Source organism: Haliotis cracherodii, unplaced genomic scaffold, assembly GCF_022045235.1.
Source record: "Haliotis cracherodii isolate W230 unplaced genomic scaffold, xgHalCrac1.p SCAF_19, whole genome shotgun sequence".
In the NCBI taxonomy this organism is placed as follows: domain Eukaryota; kingdom Metazoa; phylum Mollusca; class Gastropoda; order Lepetellida; family Haliotidae; genus Haliotis; species Haliotis cracherodii.
In genome coordinates this window covers 1,799,639-1,816,250 of record NW_027266274.1, presented here as the reverse complement: position 1 = coordinate 1,816,250, position 16,612 = coordinate 1,799,639, and the positions used below count along the sequence as shown (strand labels likewise).

The 16,612-nt window shown below is 41.5% G+C and overlaps 1 protein-coding gene across 3 annotated transcripts in view; it reads left to right on the top strand.

The window, feature by feature from the left end:
* LOC139466660 (uncharacterized) overlaps positions 1-14,797 on the top strand; it is a 345,287-nt gene extending 330,490 nt beyond the window's left edge. For all 3 annotated transcript variants that reach the window (XM_071248253.1, XM_071248252.1, XM_071248254.1), the window contains 3 exons: positions 2,935-2,986; positions 8,577-8,714; positions 14,019-14,797. In XM_071248253.1, the coding sequence (XP_071104354.1) occupies positions 2,935-2,986; positions 8,577-8,714; positions 14,019-14,120 (292 nt within the window). In that variant the 3' untranslated portion in view covers positions 14,121-14,797. The remainder of the gene's footprint in view (positions 1-2,934; positions 2,987-8,576; positions 8,715-14,018) is intronic.
* The last annotated feature ends 1,815 nt before the right edge of the window (positions 14,798-16,612 follow it).

Here is a 16,612-nt window from a genome sequence, read left to right as displayed (position 1 = left end):
CTTTCACAATCTGCATTCTCTCTTTTACATTGGTAACACCTGCACCTTCAGCCTCTTGTGAACTTCCATTCCACAACTGTCCAACTCCATCAAGTTCCAACGCTAATTCATCTGAATCACTCATTTCTTCTCTGTACCAACTCTTCAATTAATCTTCAGAAAATTTTGGTACAAATGATGAAGAGAAGATAGTGTTCACCACTCTTTATTGGCTGAGTTCTTCGTAACATTAAATATGTTCTGAAGAGTAAATTAAATATACTCTTTAGTGATAATAAAGCAAATAAATCAATTAAAGTTCTTGAAAAGTATTCAAACATTCATAATGTTCACCCAAAATCATCCCCAATAAAGGTTACATTTCATTTTGAAACAAGGATTTCTCCTTAAATTTAACTCGCTACAAAATTCATATTTACGGTAAATAAACATTTTCTTTGACTGATATTTACACAACAAAGAATAGTTATACCATTTAGGGGATATAACAATACTTGAAAACATTATAAATACTTCCAGCATATATTTTGAGCACTCAAAGATGATTGAAAATCGAACAACACGCTCTTTGAAAAATGCAAAATGAATTATCAATAAAGTTGACGTATTTCCAAAACTTGCATTTATGACATGATAATATATTAAACAAAAAACAGTATTTCATACCTGAAGATTAGTGCTCAGCCGCTAAGTCTCTGCAACACACAGAAATTCTCACACATTTGACCATCGCGGGTCACTCACGCTCATCGCTGGAGCTCGCAAAACACAACAGGGAGTCCTCATTATTTTGGAAACACAGTACATATACCAAAACGGCTTGATCAAACCGTCAAACTAAACTATGTCATTCTTAGCATAAATGAAATTAATTATTAGTTATTTTAGATTCAAATGTCAGTTCAACCACTCTGTACACATTCAGGTATCTACTGCACACATACACTTAACTATTGAAAACATTCAGGTATCTACTGAACACATACAGGTATCTACTGAATACATTCAGGTATCTACTCAACACATGCAGGTATCTACTAAACTCATACACCTATCTACTGAACACATGCAGGTATCTACTGTACACTTTCAGGTGTCTACTAAACACATGCAGGTATCTACTATACACATACACTTATCTACTGAACACATGCAGGTATCTACTGAACACATACAGGTATCTACTGAACTAATTCATTTACCTACTGAACACATTCAGGCATCTACTGAACACATGCAGGTATCTACTGAACACATATACATATCTACTGAACACATGCAGGTGGCTACTGAACACATACACTTATCTACTGAATATTTGCAGGTATCTACTGAACACATGCTCGTATCTACTGAACAAATTCACTTATATACTGAACATATGCAGGCATCTACTCAACACATACACTTATCTACTGAACACATACACTTATCTACTGAACACACACAGGTGTCAACTGAACACATGCAGGTATCTACTGTAAAAAGTCATGTATCTACTCAATACATGCAGGTATCTACTGAACACATGCAGGTATCTAATGTAAAGATTCATGTATCTACTGAACACAAGCAGGTATCATCCTCTGTTCACACTCAGGCTTCTACTAAACACATGCAGGTACCTACTGAACACATACACTTATCTACTGAACACATCCAGGTATCTACTGTACACATTCAGCTGTCTACTGTACACATTCACCTGTCTACTATACACATTCACCTGTCCACTGTACACATTCACCTGTCTACTGTACACATTCAGCTGTCTACTGTACACATTCAGCTGTCTACTGTACACATTCACCTGTCTACTGTACACATTCAGCTGTCTACTGTACACATTCACCTGTCTACTGTATACATTCAGCTGTCTACTGTACACATTCAGCTGTCTACTGTACACATTCACCTGACTACTGTACACATTCACCTGTCTACTGTACACATTCAGCTGTCTACTGTATACATTCAGCTGTCTACTGTACACATTCACCTGACTACTGTACACATTCACCTGTCCACTGTACACATTCACCTGTCTACTGTATACATTCAGCTGTCTACTGTACACATTCAGCTGTCTACTGTACACATTCACCTGACTACTGTACACATTCACCTGTCTACTGTACACATTCAGCTGTCTACTGTACACATTCACCTGTCCACTGTACACATTCAGCTGTCTACTGTACACATTCAGCTGTCCACTGTACACATTCAGCTGTCCACTATACACATTCAGCTGTCTACTGTACACATTCACCTGTCTACTGTACACATTCAGCTGTGTACTGTACACATTCAGCTGTCTACTGTACACATTCACCTGCCCACTGTACACATTCACCTGTCTACTGTACACATTCAGCTGTGTACTGTACATATTCAGCTGTCTACTGTACACATTCACCTGCCCACTGTACACATTCAGCTGTCTACTGTCCACATTCACCTGTCTACTATACACATTCAGCTGTCTACTGTACACATTCATCTGTCTACTATACATATTCATCTGTCTACTGTACACATACATGTAAGAAGCATTGATATTTTAAAATTGTTTTATGAAATGTTTGAAATTTAAACATACTAATTGGAAGGTAAGACATACCTATATTATAGAATATAACCATAAAACAATTCCAAACTAATTCTAAGCTCACATGAGTTTCAGAAAATCCCTTATATTTATGTAGTCTAGGAAACAACATTTAATCAACTCTTGCCACAAACTAAGTTTAAAAAACAATTGGTTTCCATGTGTCTTTCAGGCAGGTGCTTTATGGGAAAACAACTAGAAAATAGTTTTAACTTTGAAAACTAGAAACTTGGGAGAAATATATTTACCTAATAATTGCAAACTAACATGCTCAGGTATAATGTATTATTTACTCCTCAAACATCAATGTTGTATCCTGACAGGGCAGGATGGAAACTGAGTCTCATCAACAGTTCAGATCCCGACTGGTGGAAGGTAAGTAGAGAATAGAAGTGCATTCTCACTTTACCCACTACAACAATCCTCACAGTCACTGAGTGTATAGTACTCCCCACAGCCACTGGGTATATAGTACTCCCCACAGACACTGGGTATATAGTACTCCCCACTGACACTGGGTATATAGTACTCCCCACAGACACTGGGTATATAGTACTCCCCACAGACACTGGGTATATAGTACTCCCCACAGCCACTGGGTATATAGTACTCCCCACAGCCACTGGGTATATAGTACTCCCCACAGACACTGGGTATATAATACTCCCCACAGCCACTGGGTATATAGTACTCCCCACAGACACTGGGTATATAGTACTCCCCACAGACACTGGGTATATAGTACTCCCCACTGACACTGGGTATATAGTACTCCCCACAGACACTGGGTATATAGTACTCCCCACAGACACTGGGTATATAGTACTCCCCAAAGACACTGGGTATAGTACTCCCCACAGACACTGGGTATACAGTACTTCCCACTGACACTGGGTATATAGTACTCCCCGCAGACACTGGGTATATAGTACTCCCCACAGCCACTGGGTATATAGTACTCCCCACTGACACTGGGTATATAGTACTCCCCACAGCCACTGGGTATATAGTACTCCCCACAGACACTGGGTATATAGTACTCCCCACAGCCACTGGGTATATAATACTCCCAACAGACACTGGGTATATAGTACTCCCCACAGACACTGGGTATATAGTACTCCCCACAGACACTGGGTATATAGTACTCCTCACAGACACTGGGTATATAGTACTCCTCACAGACACTGGGTATATAGTACTCCTCACAGACACTGGGTATATAGTACTCCCCACAGACACTGGGTATATAGTACTCCCCACAGACACTGGGTATATAGTACTCCCCACAGACACTGGGTATATAGTACTCCCCACAGACACTGGGTATATAGTACTCCTCACAGACACTGGGTATATAGTACTCCCCACAGCCACTGGGTATATAGTACTCCTCACAGCCACTGGGTATATAGTACTCCCCACAGACACTGGGTATATACTAATATAGTACTCCCGACAGTCACTGGGTATATAGTACTCCCCACAGACACTGGGTATATAATACTCCCCACAGACACTGGGTATATAGTACTCCCCACAGACACTGGGTATATAGTACTCTCCACAGACACTGGGTATATAGTACTCTCCACAGACACTGGGTATATAGTACTCCCCACAGACACTGGGTATATAGTACTCCCCACAGACACTGGGTATATACTAATATAGTAATCCCGACAGTCACTGGGTATATAGTACTCCCCACAGACACTGGGTATATAATACTCCCCACAGACACTGGGTATATAGTACTCCCCACAGACACTGGGTATATAGTACTCTCCACAGACACTGGGTATATAGTACTCTCCACAGACACTGGGTATATAGTACTCCCCACAGACACTGGGTGTATACGAATATAGTACTCCCCACTGACACTGGGTATATAGTACTCCCCACAGCCACTGGGTATATAGTACTCCCCACAGACACTGGGTATATAGTACTCCCCACAGCCACTGGGTATATAATACTCCCAACAGACACTGGGTATATAGTACTCCCCACAGACACTGGGTATATAGTACTCCTCACAGACACTGGGTATATAGTACTCCTCACAGACACTGGGTATATAGTACTCCCCACAGACACTGGGTATATAGTACTCCCCACAGACACTGGGTATATAGTACTCCCCACAGACACTGGGTATATAGTACTCCCCACAGACACTGGGTATATAGTACTCCTCACAGACACTGGGTATATAGTACTCCCCACAGCCACTGGGTATATAGTACTCCTCACAGACACTGGGTATATAGTACTCCCCACAGACACTGGGTATATACTAATATAGTACTCCCGACAGTCACTGGGTATATAGTACTCCCCACAGACACTGGGTATATAATACTCCCCACAGACACTGGGTATATAGTACTCCCCACAGACACTGGGTATATAGTACTCTCCACAGACACTGGGTATATAGTACTCTCCACAGACACTGGGTATATAGTACTCCCCACAGACACTGGGTATAGTACTCCTCACTGACACTGGGTATATAGTACTCCCGACAGTCACTGGGTATATAGTACTCCCGACAGACACTGGGTATATAATACTCCCCACAGACACTGGGTATATAATACTCCCCACTGACACTGGGTATATAATACTCCCCACAGACACTGGGTATATAATACTCCCCACAGACACTGGGTATATAATACTCCCCACAGACACTGGGTATATAGTACTCTCCACAGTCACTGGATATATAGTACTCCCCACAGCCACTGGGTATATAGTACTCCCCACAGACACTGGGTATATAGTACTCCCCACAGACACTGGGTATATAGTACTCCCCACAGACACTGGGTATATAGTACTCCCCACAGACACTGGGTATATACTAATATAGTACTCCCGACAGTCACTGGGTATATAGTACTCCCCACAGACACTGGGTATATAGTACTCTCCACAGACACTGGGTATATAGTACTCTCCACAGACACTGGGTATATAGTACTCCCCACAGACACTGGGTATAGTACTCCTCACTGACACTGGGTATATAGTACTCCCGACAGTCACTGGGTATATAGTACTCCCGACAGACACTGGGTATATAATACTCCCCACAGACACTGGGTATATAGTACTCCCCACAGACACTGGGTATATAATACTCCCCACAGACACTGGGTATATAATACTCCCCACAGACACTGGGTATATAATACTTCCCACAGACACTGGGTGTATACGAATATAGTACTCCTCACTGACACTGGGTATATAGTACTCCCAACAGTCACTGGGTATATAATACTCCCGACAGTCACTGGGTATATAGTACTCCTCACTGACACTGGGTATATAGTACTCCTCACTGACACTGGGTATATAGTACTCCCCACAGACACTGGGTATATAGTACTAGCCACAGACACTGGGTATATAGTACTCCCCACAGACACTGGGTATATAGTACTCCCCACAGACACTGGGTATATAGTACTCCTCACTGACACTGGGTATATAGTACTTCCCACAGACACTGGGTATAGTACTCCTCACTGACACTGGGTATAGTACTCCTCACAGACACTGAGTATAGTACTGCTCACAGACACTGGGTATAGTACTCCTCACAGACACTGGGTATAGTACTCCCCACAGACACTGGGTATATAGTACTCCCCAAAGACACTTGGTATAGTACTCCCCACAGACACTTGGTATATAGTACTTCCCACAGACACTGGGTATATAGTACTCTCCACAGTCACTGGGTATATAGTACTCTCCACAGACACTGGGTATATAGTACTCCCCACTGACACTGGGTATATAGTACTCCCCACAGCCACTGGGTATATAGTACTCCCCACAGACACTGGGTATATAGTACTCCCCACAGACACTGGGTATAGTACTCCTCACAGACACTGAGTATAGTACTGCTCACAGACACTGGGTATAGTACTCCCCACAGACACTGGGTATATAGTACTCCCCACAGCCACTGGGTATATAGTACTCCCCACAGACACTGGGTATGTAGTACTCCCCACAGACACTGAGTATATAGTACTCCCCACTGACACTGGGTATAGTACTCCCCACAGTCACTGGGTATATAGTACTCTCCACAGACACTGGGTATATAGTACTCTCCACAGTCATTGGATATATAGAACTCTCCACAGTCACTGGATATATAGTACTCCCCACAGCCACTGGGTATATAGTACTCCCCACAGACACTGGGTATATAGTACTCCCCACAGTCACTGGGTATATAGTACTCTCCACAGACACTGGGTATATAGTACTCTCCACAGTCACTGGATATATAGTACTCTCCACAGTCACTGGATATATAGTACTCCCCACAGACACTGGGTATATAGTACTCTCCACAGCCACTGGGTATATAGTACTCCCCACAGCCACTGGGTATATAGTACTCCCCACAGCCACTGGGTATATAGTACTCTCCACAGTCACTGGATATATAGTACTCCCCACAGACACTGGGTATATAGTACTCTCCACAGTCACTGGGTATATAGTACTCTCCACAGACACTGGGTATATAGTACTCTCCACAGTCACTGGGTATATAGTACTCTCCACAGACACTGGGTATATAGTACTCCCCACAGACACTGGGTATATAGTACTCCCCAGACACTGAGTATATAGTACTCCCAGCAGAAACTGGGTATAAAGTACTCCCCAAAGACACGTGGTGTATAGTACTCCCCACAGAAACAGAAATTGTAGCATAAAGGTCTGAACTGTTTGCATGTTATGATCCAGGATATGTCATTTTAAAGGTATTATTCTCTTCATAACAAACAAATGTATACAATGTATCTGTTTATTAAAAGGTGGGGATAATATCGGTTTGCGTGTTATGATCAAGGTGCTAACACCTTTGGGAATGCCGGACAGATGAACAGTAGGGTCAGTCCTGGTGGCATATGTGTATTTCTCTCATTATACTCTTAATTGTACATATGGTTATATGGTGGGGATCTTAACTGTGTCCAAGTTATAGACTCTTTTTAGCCCCACCCCCTAGTCCCGGGGTTGGGGGTAGGGTTCAACCCCTCCATTTCTCCAATCTTATTTCCCACAAAATATTGTTGATAACTATCTCTTAGTTCCTGAGAGGAAGTCATTTAAAGCAATATAGCCAAATTATCCCTATTTGACCCTGCCCCTAAGCCCCTATGGGGGGAGCATCCCCACTATTTGTACAATTTTGAATCCCCACCACCAAATTTAATTAATTTCCAATTTGTGGTTCAGAAGAAGACGTTGTTTGAATAAATTGTTGACACATGGACAACGAACAGACAACAGACGAAAGACGAACGACGGACGCTAGACGCAACGGTATGGCATAAGTTCACCTTGGTCCTTCGGACTTGGTGAGCTAAAAATGCAACTTAATATTTGTCTACATGCACCAAGTGCATGTAAAAAAATACAAATATGTGTTTTACTTAACCTAATTTGTCCACACAACAACAATCTTTGAACCCACTTAATATACAGCTTTTCAATTCAAATAGAGGCAAGCTCCATTCTGCATACAGGCCCTCACTCTATGAAGGTTGATACTGCAATGAACACACACAAAGTGAAAGTCAGTTCTTGAGTTGACCTACAGTTTTATTCAGCTTACAAAGTGTAATGTAAAAGGCATGTAGTGGAGATATATTTTGTGCAAAAGCTTTGGTTACATTTTTACATATACATGTTTTCTCTCGAAAGTCTTGACATTTCAAAATATTCATGTTTATCTGCAGAAATTTATGGCTCTACATTCTAAATGCTGTTATGTTGCTTCAAGACCTATGTGACTTATTTGCCTACATTTGATTACCTTCGTATTGACTTATATGGTATAAAAAAAAGTTTGTTAATATCCCCCCAAATTCTAGTGAGACTTGCAACTCTATTTTATCTATTATTGTTGCAGGGTCGGTGCAATGGGAAAGTGGGCTATTTTCCAGCAACATATGTACAACGTCTGGTGCCTGGGCAGAGGGTCTTCCAAGTGACACACACTATGAACTTAAGCGAAGGAGACAATGGAATGAGACTTCATAAAGACCAGGTGAATGAAAAAAAAAAGAACTAAATAGTTTCAAGGGTCAGAGGTAGAAAATTTAAAAGAAACGAAATGAAGATGAGGCGATTGATGCGCACTTGTTGGTGTATGATGTGTTGGGTGGCAGGGTTGTTAGGTGGTTGCCAGGAAGACAAAGGGGAGCTACAACTAGGGGATATATGGTCAGTTTAGGTGGTCAGACAGGAAGACAATGGGGTGGTATAACTAGGGGATATATGGACAGTTTAGGTGGTCAGACAGAAAGACAAAGGGGAGCTACAACTAGGGGATATATGGGCAGTTAAGGTGGTCAGACAGGAAGACAATGGGGAGTTATAACTAGGGGATATATGGACAGTTTAGGTGGTCAGACAGGAAGACAAAGGGGAGTTATAACTAGGGGATATATGGACAGTTTAGGTGGTCAGACAGGAAGACAAAGGGGACCTACAACTAGGGGATATATGGACAGTTTAGGTGGTCAGACAGGAAGACAAAGGGGAGCTACAACTAGGGGATATATGAACAGTTTAGGTGGTCAGACAGGAAGACAAAGGGGACCTACATCTAAGGGATATATGGACAGTTTAGGTGGTCAGACAGGAAGACAAAGGGGACCTACAACTAGGGGATATATGGACAGTTTAGGTGGTCAGACAGGAAGACAAAGGGGACCTAAAACTAGGGGATATATGGACAGTTTAGGTGATCAGACAGGAAGACAAAGGGGAGCTACAACTAGGGGATATATGGACAGTTTAGGTGGTCAGACAGGAAGACAATGGGGAGTTATAACTAGGGGATATATGGGCAGTTTAGGTGGTCAGACAGGAAGACAATGGGGAGTTATAACTAGGGGATATATGGACAGTTTAGGTGGTCTCACAGGAAGACAATGGGGAGCTACAACTAGGGGATATATGGACAGTTTAGGTGGTCTCACAGGAAGACAAAGGGGACCTACAACTAGGGGATATATGGACTGTTTAGGTGGTCTCACAGGAAGACAATGGGGAGCTACAACTAGGGGATATATGGACAGTTTAGGTGGTCTCACAGGAAGACAATGGGGAGTTGTAACTAGGGGATGTATGGACAGTTAGGTGGTTCGACAGGAAGACAAAGGAAACCTACAACTAGGGGATATATGGACAGTTTAGGTGGTCAGACAGGAAGACAATGGGGAGTTATAACTAGGGGATATATGGACAGTTTAGGTGGTCAGACAGGAAGACAAAGGGGAGCTACAACTAGGGGATATATGGACAGTTTAGGTGGTCTCACAGGAAGACAATGGGGAGTTGTAACTAGGGGATATATGGACAGTTTAGGTGGTCTGACAGGAAGACAAAGGCAACCTACAACTAGGGGATATATTGACAGTTTAGGTGGTCAGACAGGAAGACAATGGGGAGTTATAACTAGGGGATATATGGACAGTTTAGGTGGTCAGACAGGAAGACAGTTGGGAGCTACAACTAGGGGATATATGGACAGTTTAGGTGGTCAGACAGGAAGACAATGGGGAGTTATAACTAGGGGATATATGGACAGTTTAGGTGGTCAGACAGGAAGACAAAGGGGACCTACAACTAGGGGATATATGGACAGTTTAGGTGGTCAGACAGGAAGACAATGGGGAGTTATAACTAGGGGATATATGGACAGTTTAGGTGGTCAGACAGGAAGACAGTTGGGAGCTACAACTAGGGGATATATGGACAGTTTAGGTGGTCAGACAGGAAGACAATGGGGAGTTATAACTAGGGGATATATGGACAGTTTAGGTGGTCAGACAGGAAGACAAAGGGGACCTACAACTAGGGGATATATGGACAGTTTAGGTGGTCAGACAGGAAGACAAAGGGGACCTACAACTAGGGGATATATGGATAGTTTAGGTGGTCAGACAGGAAGACCATGGGGAGTTATAACTAGGGGATATATGGACAGTTTAGGTGGTCAGACAGGAAGACAGTTGGGAGCTCCAACTAGGGGATATATGGACAGTTTAGGTGGTCAGACAGGAAGACAAAGGGGACCTACAACTAGGGGATATATGGACAGTTTAGGTGGTCAGACAGGAAAACAAAGGGGACCTACAACTAGGGGATATATGGACAGTTTAGGTGGTCAGACAGGAAGACAAAGGGGACCTACAACTAGGGGATATATGGACAGTTAAGGTGGTCAGACAGGAAGACAAAGGGGACCTACAACTAGGGGATATATGGACAGTTTAGGTGTCAGACAGGAAGACCCTGGGGAGCTACAACTAGGGGAAACATAGACAGTTTAGGTGGTTTGACAGGAGGACCATGGGGAGCTACGACTTGGGGATATATGGACACTTAAGGTGGACACACAGGAAGACAATGGGGTGCTATAACTAGGGCATATCTTGACAGTTTAGGTGGTTAGACAGGAAGACCATGGGGAGCTACAACTTGGGGATATATGAACTGTTTAGATGGTCAGACAGGAAGACAATGGGGTGCTATAACTAGGGGATATATGGACAGTTTAGGTGATCAGACAAGAAGACAGTTGGGAGCTACAACTAGGGGATATATGGACAGTTAAGGTGGTAAGTCAAGAAGACAATGGGGACAAAGGACAAGTTGGGTGGTAAGTCAAGAAGACATGAGGACAAAGCACAAGTTAGGTTGTAAGTTGAGAAGACATGAGGACAAAGGACAAGTTAGGTGGTAAGTCAAGAAGACAATGGGGACAAAGGACAAGTGAGGTGGTAAGTTGAGAAGACATGAGGACAAAGGACAAGTAAGGTGGTAAGTCAAGAAGACAATGGGGACAAGTAAGGTGGTAAGTCAAGAAGACAATGGGGACAAAGGACAAGTTAGGTGGTTAGTCAAGAAGACATGAGGACAAAGGACAAGTTAGGTGGTATTTTAGGAAGACATGAGGACAAAGGACAAGTTAGGTGGTAAGTCAAGACAATGGGGACAAAGGACAAGTTAGGTGGTAAGTTGAGAAGACAATGGGGACAAAGGACAAGTTAGGTGGTATTTTAGGAAGACATGAGGACAAAGGACAAGTTAGGTGGTAAGTCAAAACAATGGGGACAAAGGACAAGTTAGGTGGTAAGTTGAGAAGACATGAGGACAAAGGACAAGTAAGGTGGTAAGTCAAGAAGACAATGTGGACAAAGGACAAGTTAGGTGGTAAGTCAAGACAATGGTGACAAAGGACAAGTTAGGTGGTAAGTTGGGGATAGGGGATATCTGGACAAACAACAAAGAAAGAAAACAGGCATGTGTTGTCAAAACATTAACCTTTTGAGATGATTTGATCAGCAATAGGTCATTCCCTATGATCTGTCCAACATTTGTTTCTTGGACATGGTATGGTCCTAATTAATCTCCCAATGACAATTTAGTCGTGTCTTGTCCACTGCTCTTGCAGCGCTTGCCCAGTTCAGCTAAAGTAGTGGTTGTGCCTTTGACGTCTGCATACACATCTTGTCCCCAATGTGATCTACATGGGAAAGATCAGGACGCACGGCTTGCTATTGTATTCTGGTTACAATGCGTGCAGTGTGGGTGTAGTATCATGCCTCAGGGGGTTCATATTCTGGTTGCTTATTCTATGTAAGGGAGACAACTCTCTCCCTGGAATGCAGTGTGAGCTACAAGAAGCGTGTCGACTGTGTCTAAAAGAGGATATTAAGTTCGCAACGTGGAAAAAACTCAAAAACTTTTATGCATAACCATAATACCTCTTTGCCAGACTAACGACATTTGCAAATCTTGACCAAGATGAGTGCAAGTCAAGCACACCGGTTTCCCTTGTCTACATGTGCTCAGAAAACAGCAAAAGGAGGAGAGAAATAACAGAGGCAATGGTTGGCGTGCGTGCACGGAGGAGAGACATAAGAGATGCAATGGTTGGCGTGCGTGCGTGCCTGTGTGCGTGAAAAGTTTGCTTTACTAATGCGAGGGCTTATTGCTTGATTACATTGGAATCATAGATCGAGGTGATATAAGGTGTAAACCTGTTAACCTTCAACGGAAGTGATGACATCAGCAGCAAATTACAACATATTTATACGACCTGGATGGGGCTCAAAGGTACAACAGGTACTATCTACCAGACGTAATGTCACAAGTGATCTTAGAACCGGAAGTGACAGTACGTCAGAAGTACGTCAAATACCACAAAGATTCTGCAAATCTGACATCATAGAAAGGGAAGTGACATCATAACACGCCAAAACTTGACAACCAAGAACAAAATATAAGGCAGTATACTCCAGTTTTCTATAGAGTAAATTATAGAGATCACTGGACTTTTGCATTTTTTATATAACGCCTCGAATAGAGAAATGGGTCATGGATATGTAAGATGTTGATTACAAGCTGGTATATGAAGTAGATAGAGTTGTAGCTGAAACTCTTTCCTTCCTGTCAAGACGCCCACTCCCCATCACAAGGGATGACAGCACTGAGAAAGTGTTGAAAAGCATTGTGTAGACTGAACACTCCATCATTCTGGAGCAAGAGAGAAACAACTAGAGATAGCTGCAGAAAATCAAACACAGAATTCTCAAAGGAGACTGGGTATCTCATATGGTGTGAAGTGAGAACTTTGTCTCACTGGAGGAATGATCTGTCAACACAAAATTGTGATCCCAAGACCCCTACACAGAACAGTTTTCAAAGCAAGACACTATTTAGGCCAATTTGGGAATAACGAAACTAAACAAACATTGAGAGAAAAGTATTGGTTTTCATACATGGACAGAATGACAAAAATGGTCCTGAAGTAGTGTGATGGGTGCCAGGTGACTACTACAGAACCATGAACCAGTGAAGTCTACTAGCTTAGGTGTTACTGTGATAATGAAAATCAACGGCAAATACTAAAGGCTTAGAACGATTTAACCCTTCAATAAATTAAGGATGACACCCTACCCACGTGCACAGAGTAATAGCATGGTCCACGTGCAATGTCTCGTTTGTGTTGGGCATTAGGTTTTGGTTCCAAAACTGAAATCTTTTACAGACATTTTTCAAAGCTGATCTTTCTTCTAACAAGTGATTGTAACATATATATTTCATGATCCACTACTTGTTTTGGAGAGTATATATGCATACTATGTCACATCATGATTACAAACATATGATAAATGAAGTTGTGTTCATTTCAAATTAAATAGAACATTACAGTATCTTCATCACAACATGCTCATCATAAAATAGGTCTTATAAAACAAAAGGGGCCAACGGAATTCTTTCACTTTAATCATGCAAAGATCCACATTGTATCAATCCATCATTTATTGTCTTTCAGATTGTTGTGCAAGTTGGGGAAGAAGTCAATGGTATGATTCATGTGCAAGCTCCAAACAAGAAGCAGGCAATGTGTCCGCTGAAGTATCTACAGGAACTCTGATGCTACACAGCCAGTATGGCACTCAGGACAATTACCGATCGTATTCCACAACTTGCCAACTTCACAAAGCAAACTTCCAGATCTGCAGGACTGTGTTGCACCAAAAGATATATGCAGGTCTTGTAGTGATGCTTCTATAGTAGGGAGCAACCATACAACGAGCTGGGTGTGCATCTTGTACAGCTAGATTGTCTGTCTCCTGATAGATAAACTCCAACACTGAACACACCAGCATTCCACAGGGCAGGTGGTTTATGTAACTACATACCCAATAGTTCAAATAATCATTAATTTATCTACTTTAGAAGGAAGTAGCTGTATAAACTTTCCGATTTCAACCGTGTCACCTGTGTCTTTCTTTGTGATAACGCCAGTGCTCATCACTTCGTTATGGTCAGTGCTTAGACACTGGCTTCATAGTGATCTCATGTGCCCACTCATCCCTGTGTCCACACTTCACACTGTGCCTAAGGGCATATGTACCTGACACCTGTACAAGGGATTCTCAATGTAATTGCACATCCAGTGTAATGTTCAGTTTTTACAGCCTCATATAGATAGAATCCAGTGTATGCTTGTTATGTGTTTTCATCACTGGAAATTTGTTACAAGATCAGCATCTAACAGACCGGAGTAATGTGTACCCATGTGTTGGCAAGTATATACAGATTACAGAGATAAGTGTTCGGATCTGCATGGCCTGATCCACACCAATGTGAATGTATGTGTCAGATCTATATGAGATTCCCCCCCCCCCCCCCCCCCCCCCCAGCATTGTGTACATGGGATTTGCATGTGTGTGTTGGAATATGCATAAGAGTGCTTCTCAATGATTCACAAAGTTGAGCAGGTCTGAACTGTTTGGAGAGACATTTTGTTGAGATGCATTCCTTACTGAGGAAGAGGATTTATGGATGTCAACTTCTTTATTATGAGGAACACAATGTTTCGGTGTATATACTTACGCCTTCATCCTGATGGTAAGTATATACTCTGAAACGTTGTGTTCCTCATGATAAAGAAGTTGACATCCATACAGGATGAAGGAGTAAGTATATACTCCGAAATGTTGTGTTCCTCATAATAAAAAAGTTGACATCCATACAGGATACATCTCTTCTTATGTGTATCACTTCTAAATGCCTTTCAATGACATTCCTTACTGGTTCCACACTTTTGTAGCTACACGTATTTCACCTGCAGTCTGTTTTTAAGTGTTATTTAATTGACAGTAACTGGATATACCCATTTACTTAAGTGTAAGTTAGTTGACACTACTTATCTGGATATACCCACTTACTTAAGTGTTATTCAATTGACACTAGTTATCTGGATATACCCTCTTACTTAAGTGTTATTTAATTGACACTACTTATATGGATATACCCACCTACTTAAGTGTTATTCAATTGACACTACTTATCTGGATATACCCACCTACTTAAGTGTTATCTAATTGACACTACTTATATGGATATACCAACTTACTTAAGTGTTATTTAATTGACACTACTTACATGGATATACCCACCTACTTAAGTGTTATTCAATTGACACTACTTATCATCTGGATATACCCACTTACTTAAGTATTATTTAATTGACACTACGTATCTGGATATACCCACCTACTTAAGTGTTATGTAATTGACACTACGTATCTGGATATACCCACTTACTTAAGTGTTATCTAATTGACACTACTTATCTGGATATACCCACTTACTTAAGTGTTATTTAATTGACACTACATATCTGGATATACCCACCTACTTAAGTGTTATTCAATTGACACTACGTATCTGGATATACCCATTTACTTAGGTGTTATTTAATTGACACTACGTATCTGGATATACCCACCTACTTAAGTGTTATTTAATTGACACTACGTATCTGGATATGTACCCACTTACTTAAGTGTTATTTAATTGACACTACTTATGTGGATATACCCACCTACTTAAGTGTTATTTAATTGACACTACTTATGTGGATATACCCACCTACTTAAGTGTTATTTAATTGACACCACTTATCTTGATATACCCACTTACTTAAGTGTTATTCAATTGACACTACTTATCTGGATATGTACCCACTTACTTAAGTGTTATTTAATTGACACTACTTATGTGGATATACCCACTTACTTAAGTGTTATTTAATTGACACTACTTATATGGATATACCCACCTACTTAAGTGTTACTTAATTGACACTACTTATCTGGATATACCCACCTACTTAAGTATTATTTAATTGACACTACTTATCTGGATATACCCACTTACTTAAGTGTTATTTAATTGACACTACGTATCTTGATATACCCACTTACTTAAGTGTTATTTAATTGACACCACTTATCATCTGGATATACCCACTTACTTAAGTGTTATTTAATTGACACTACTTATATGGATATACCCACCTACTTAAGTGTTACTTAATTGACACTACTTATGTGGATATACCCACCTACTTAAGTG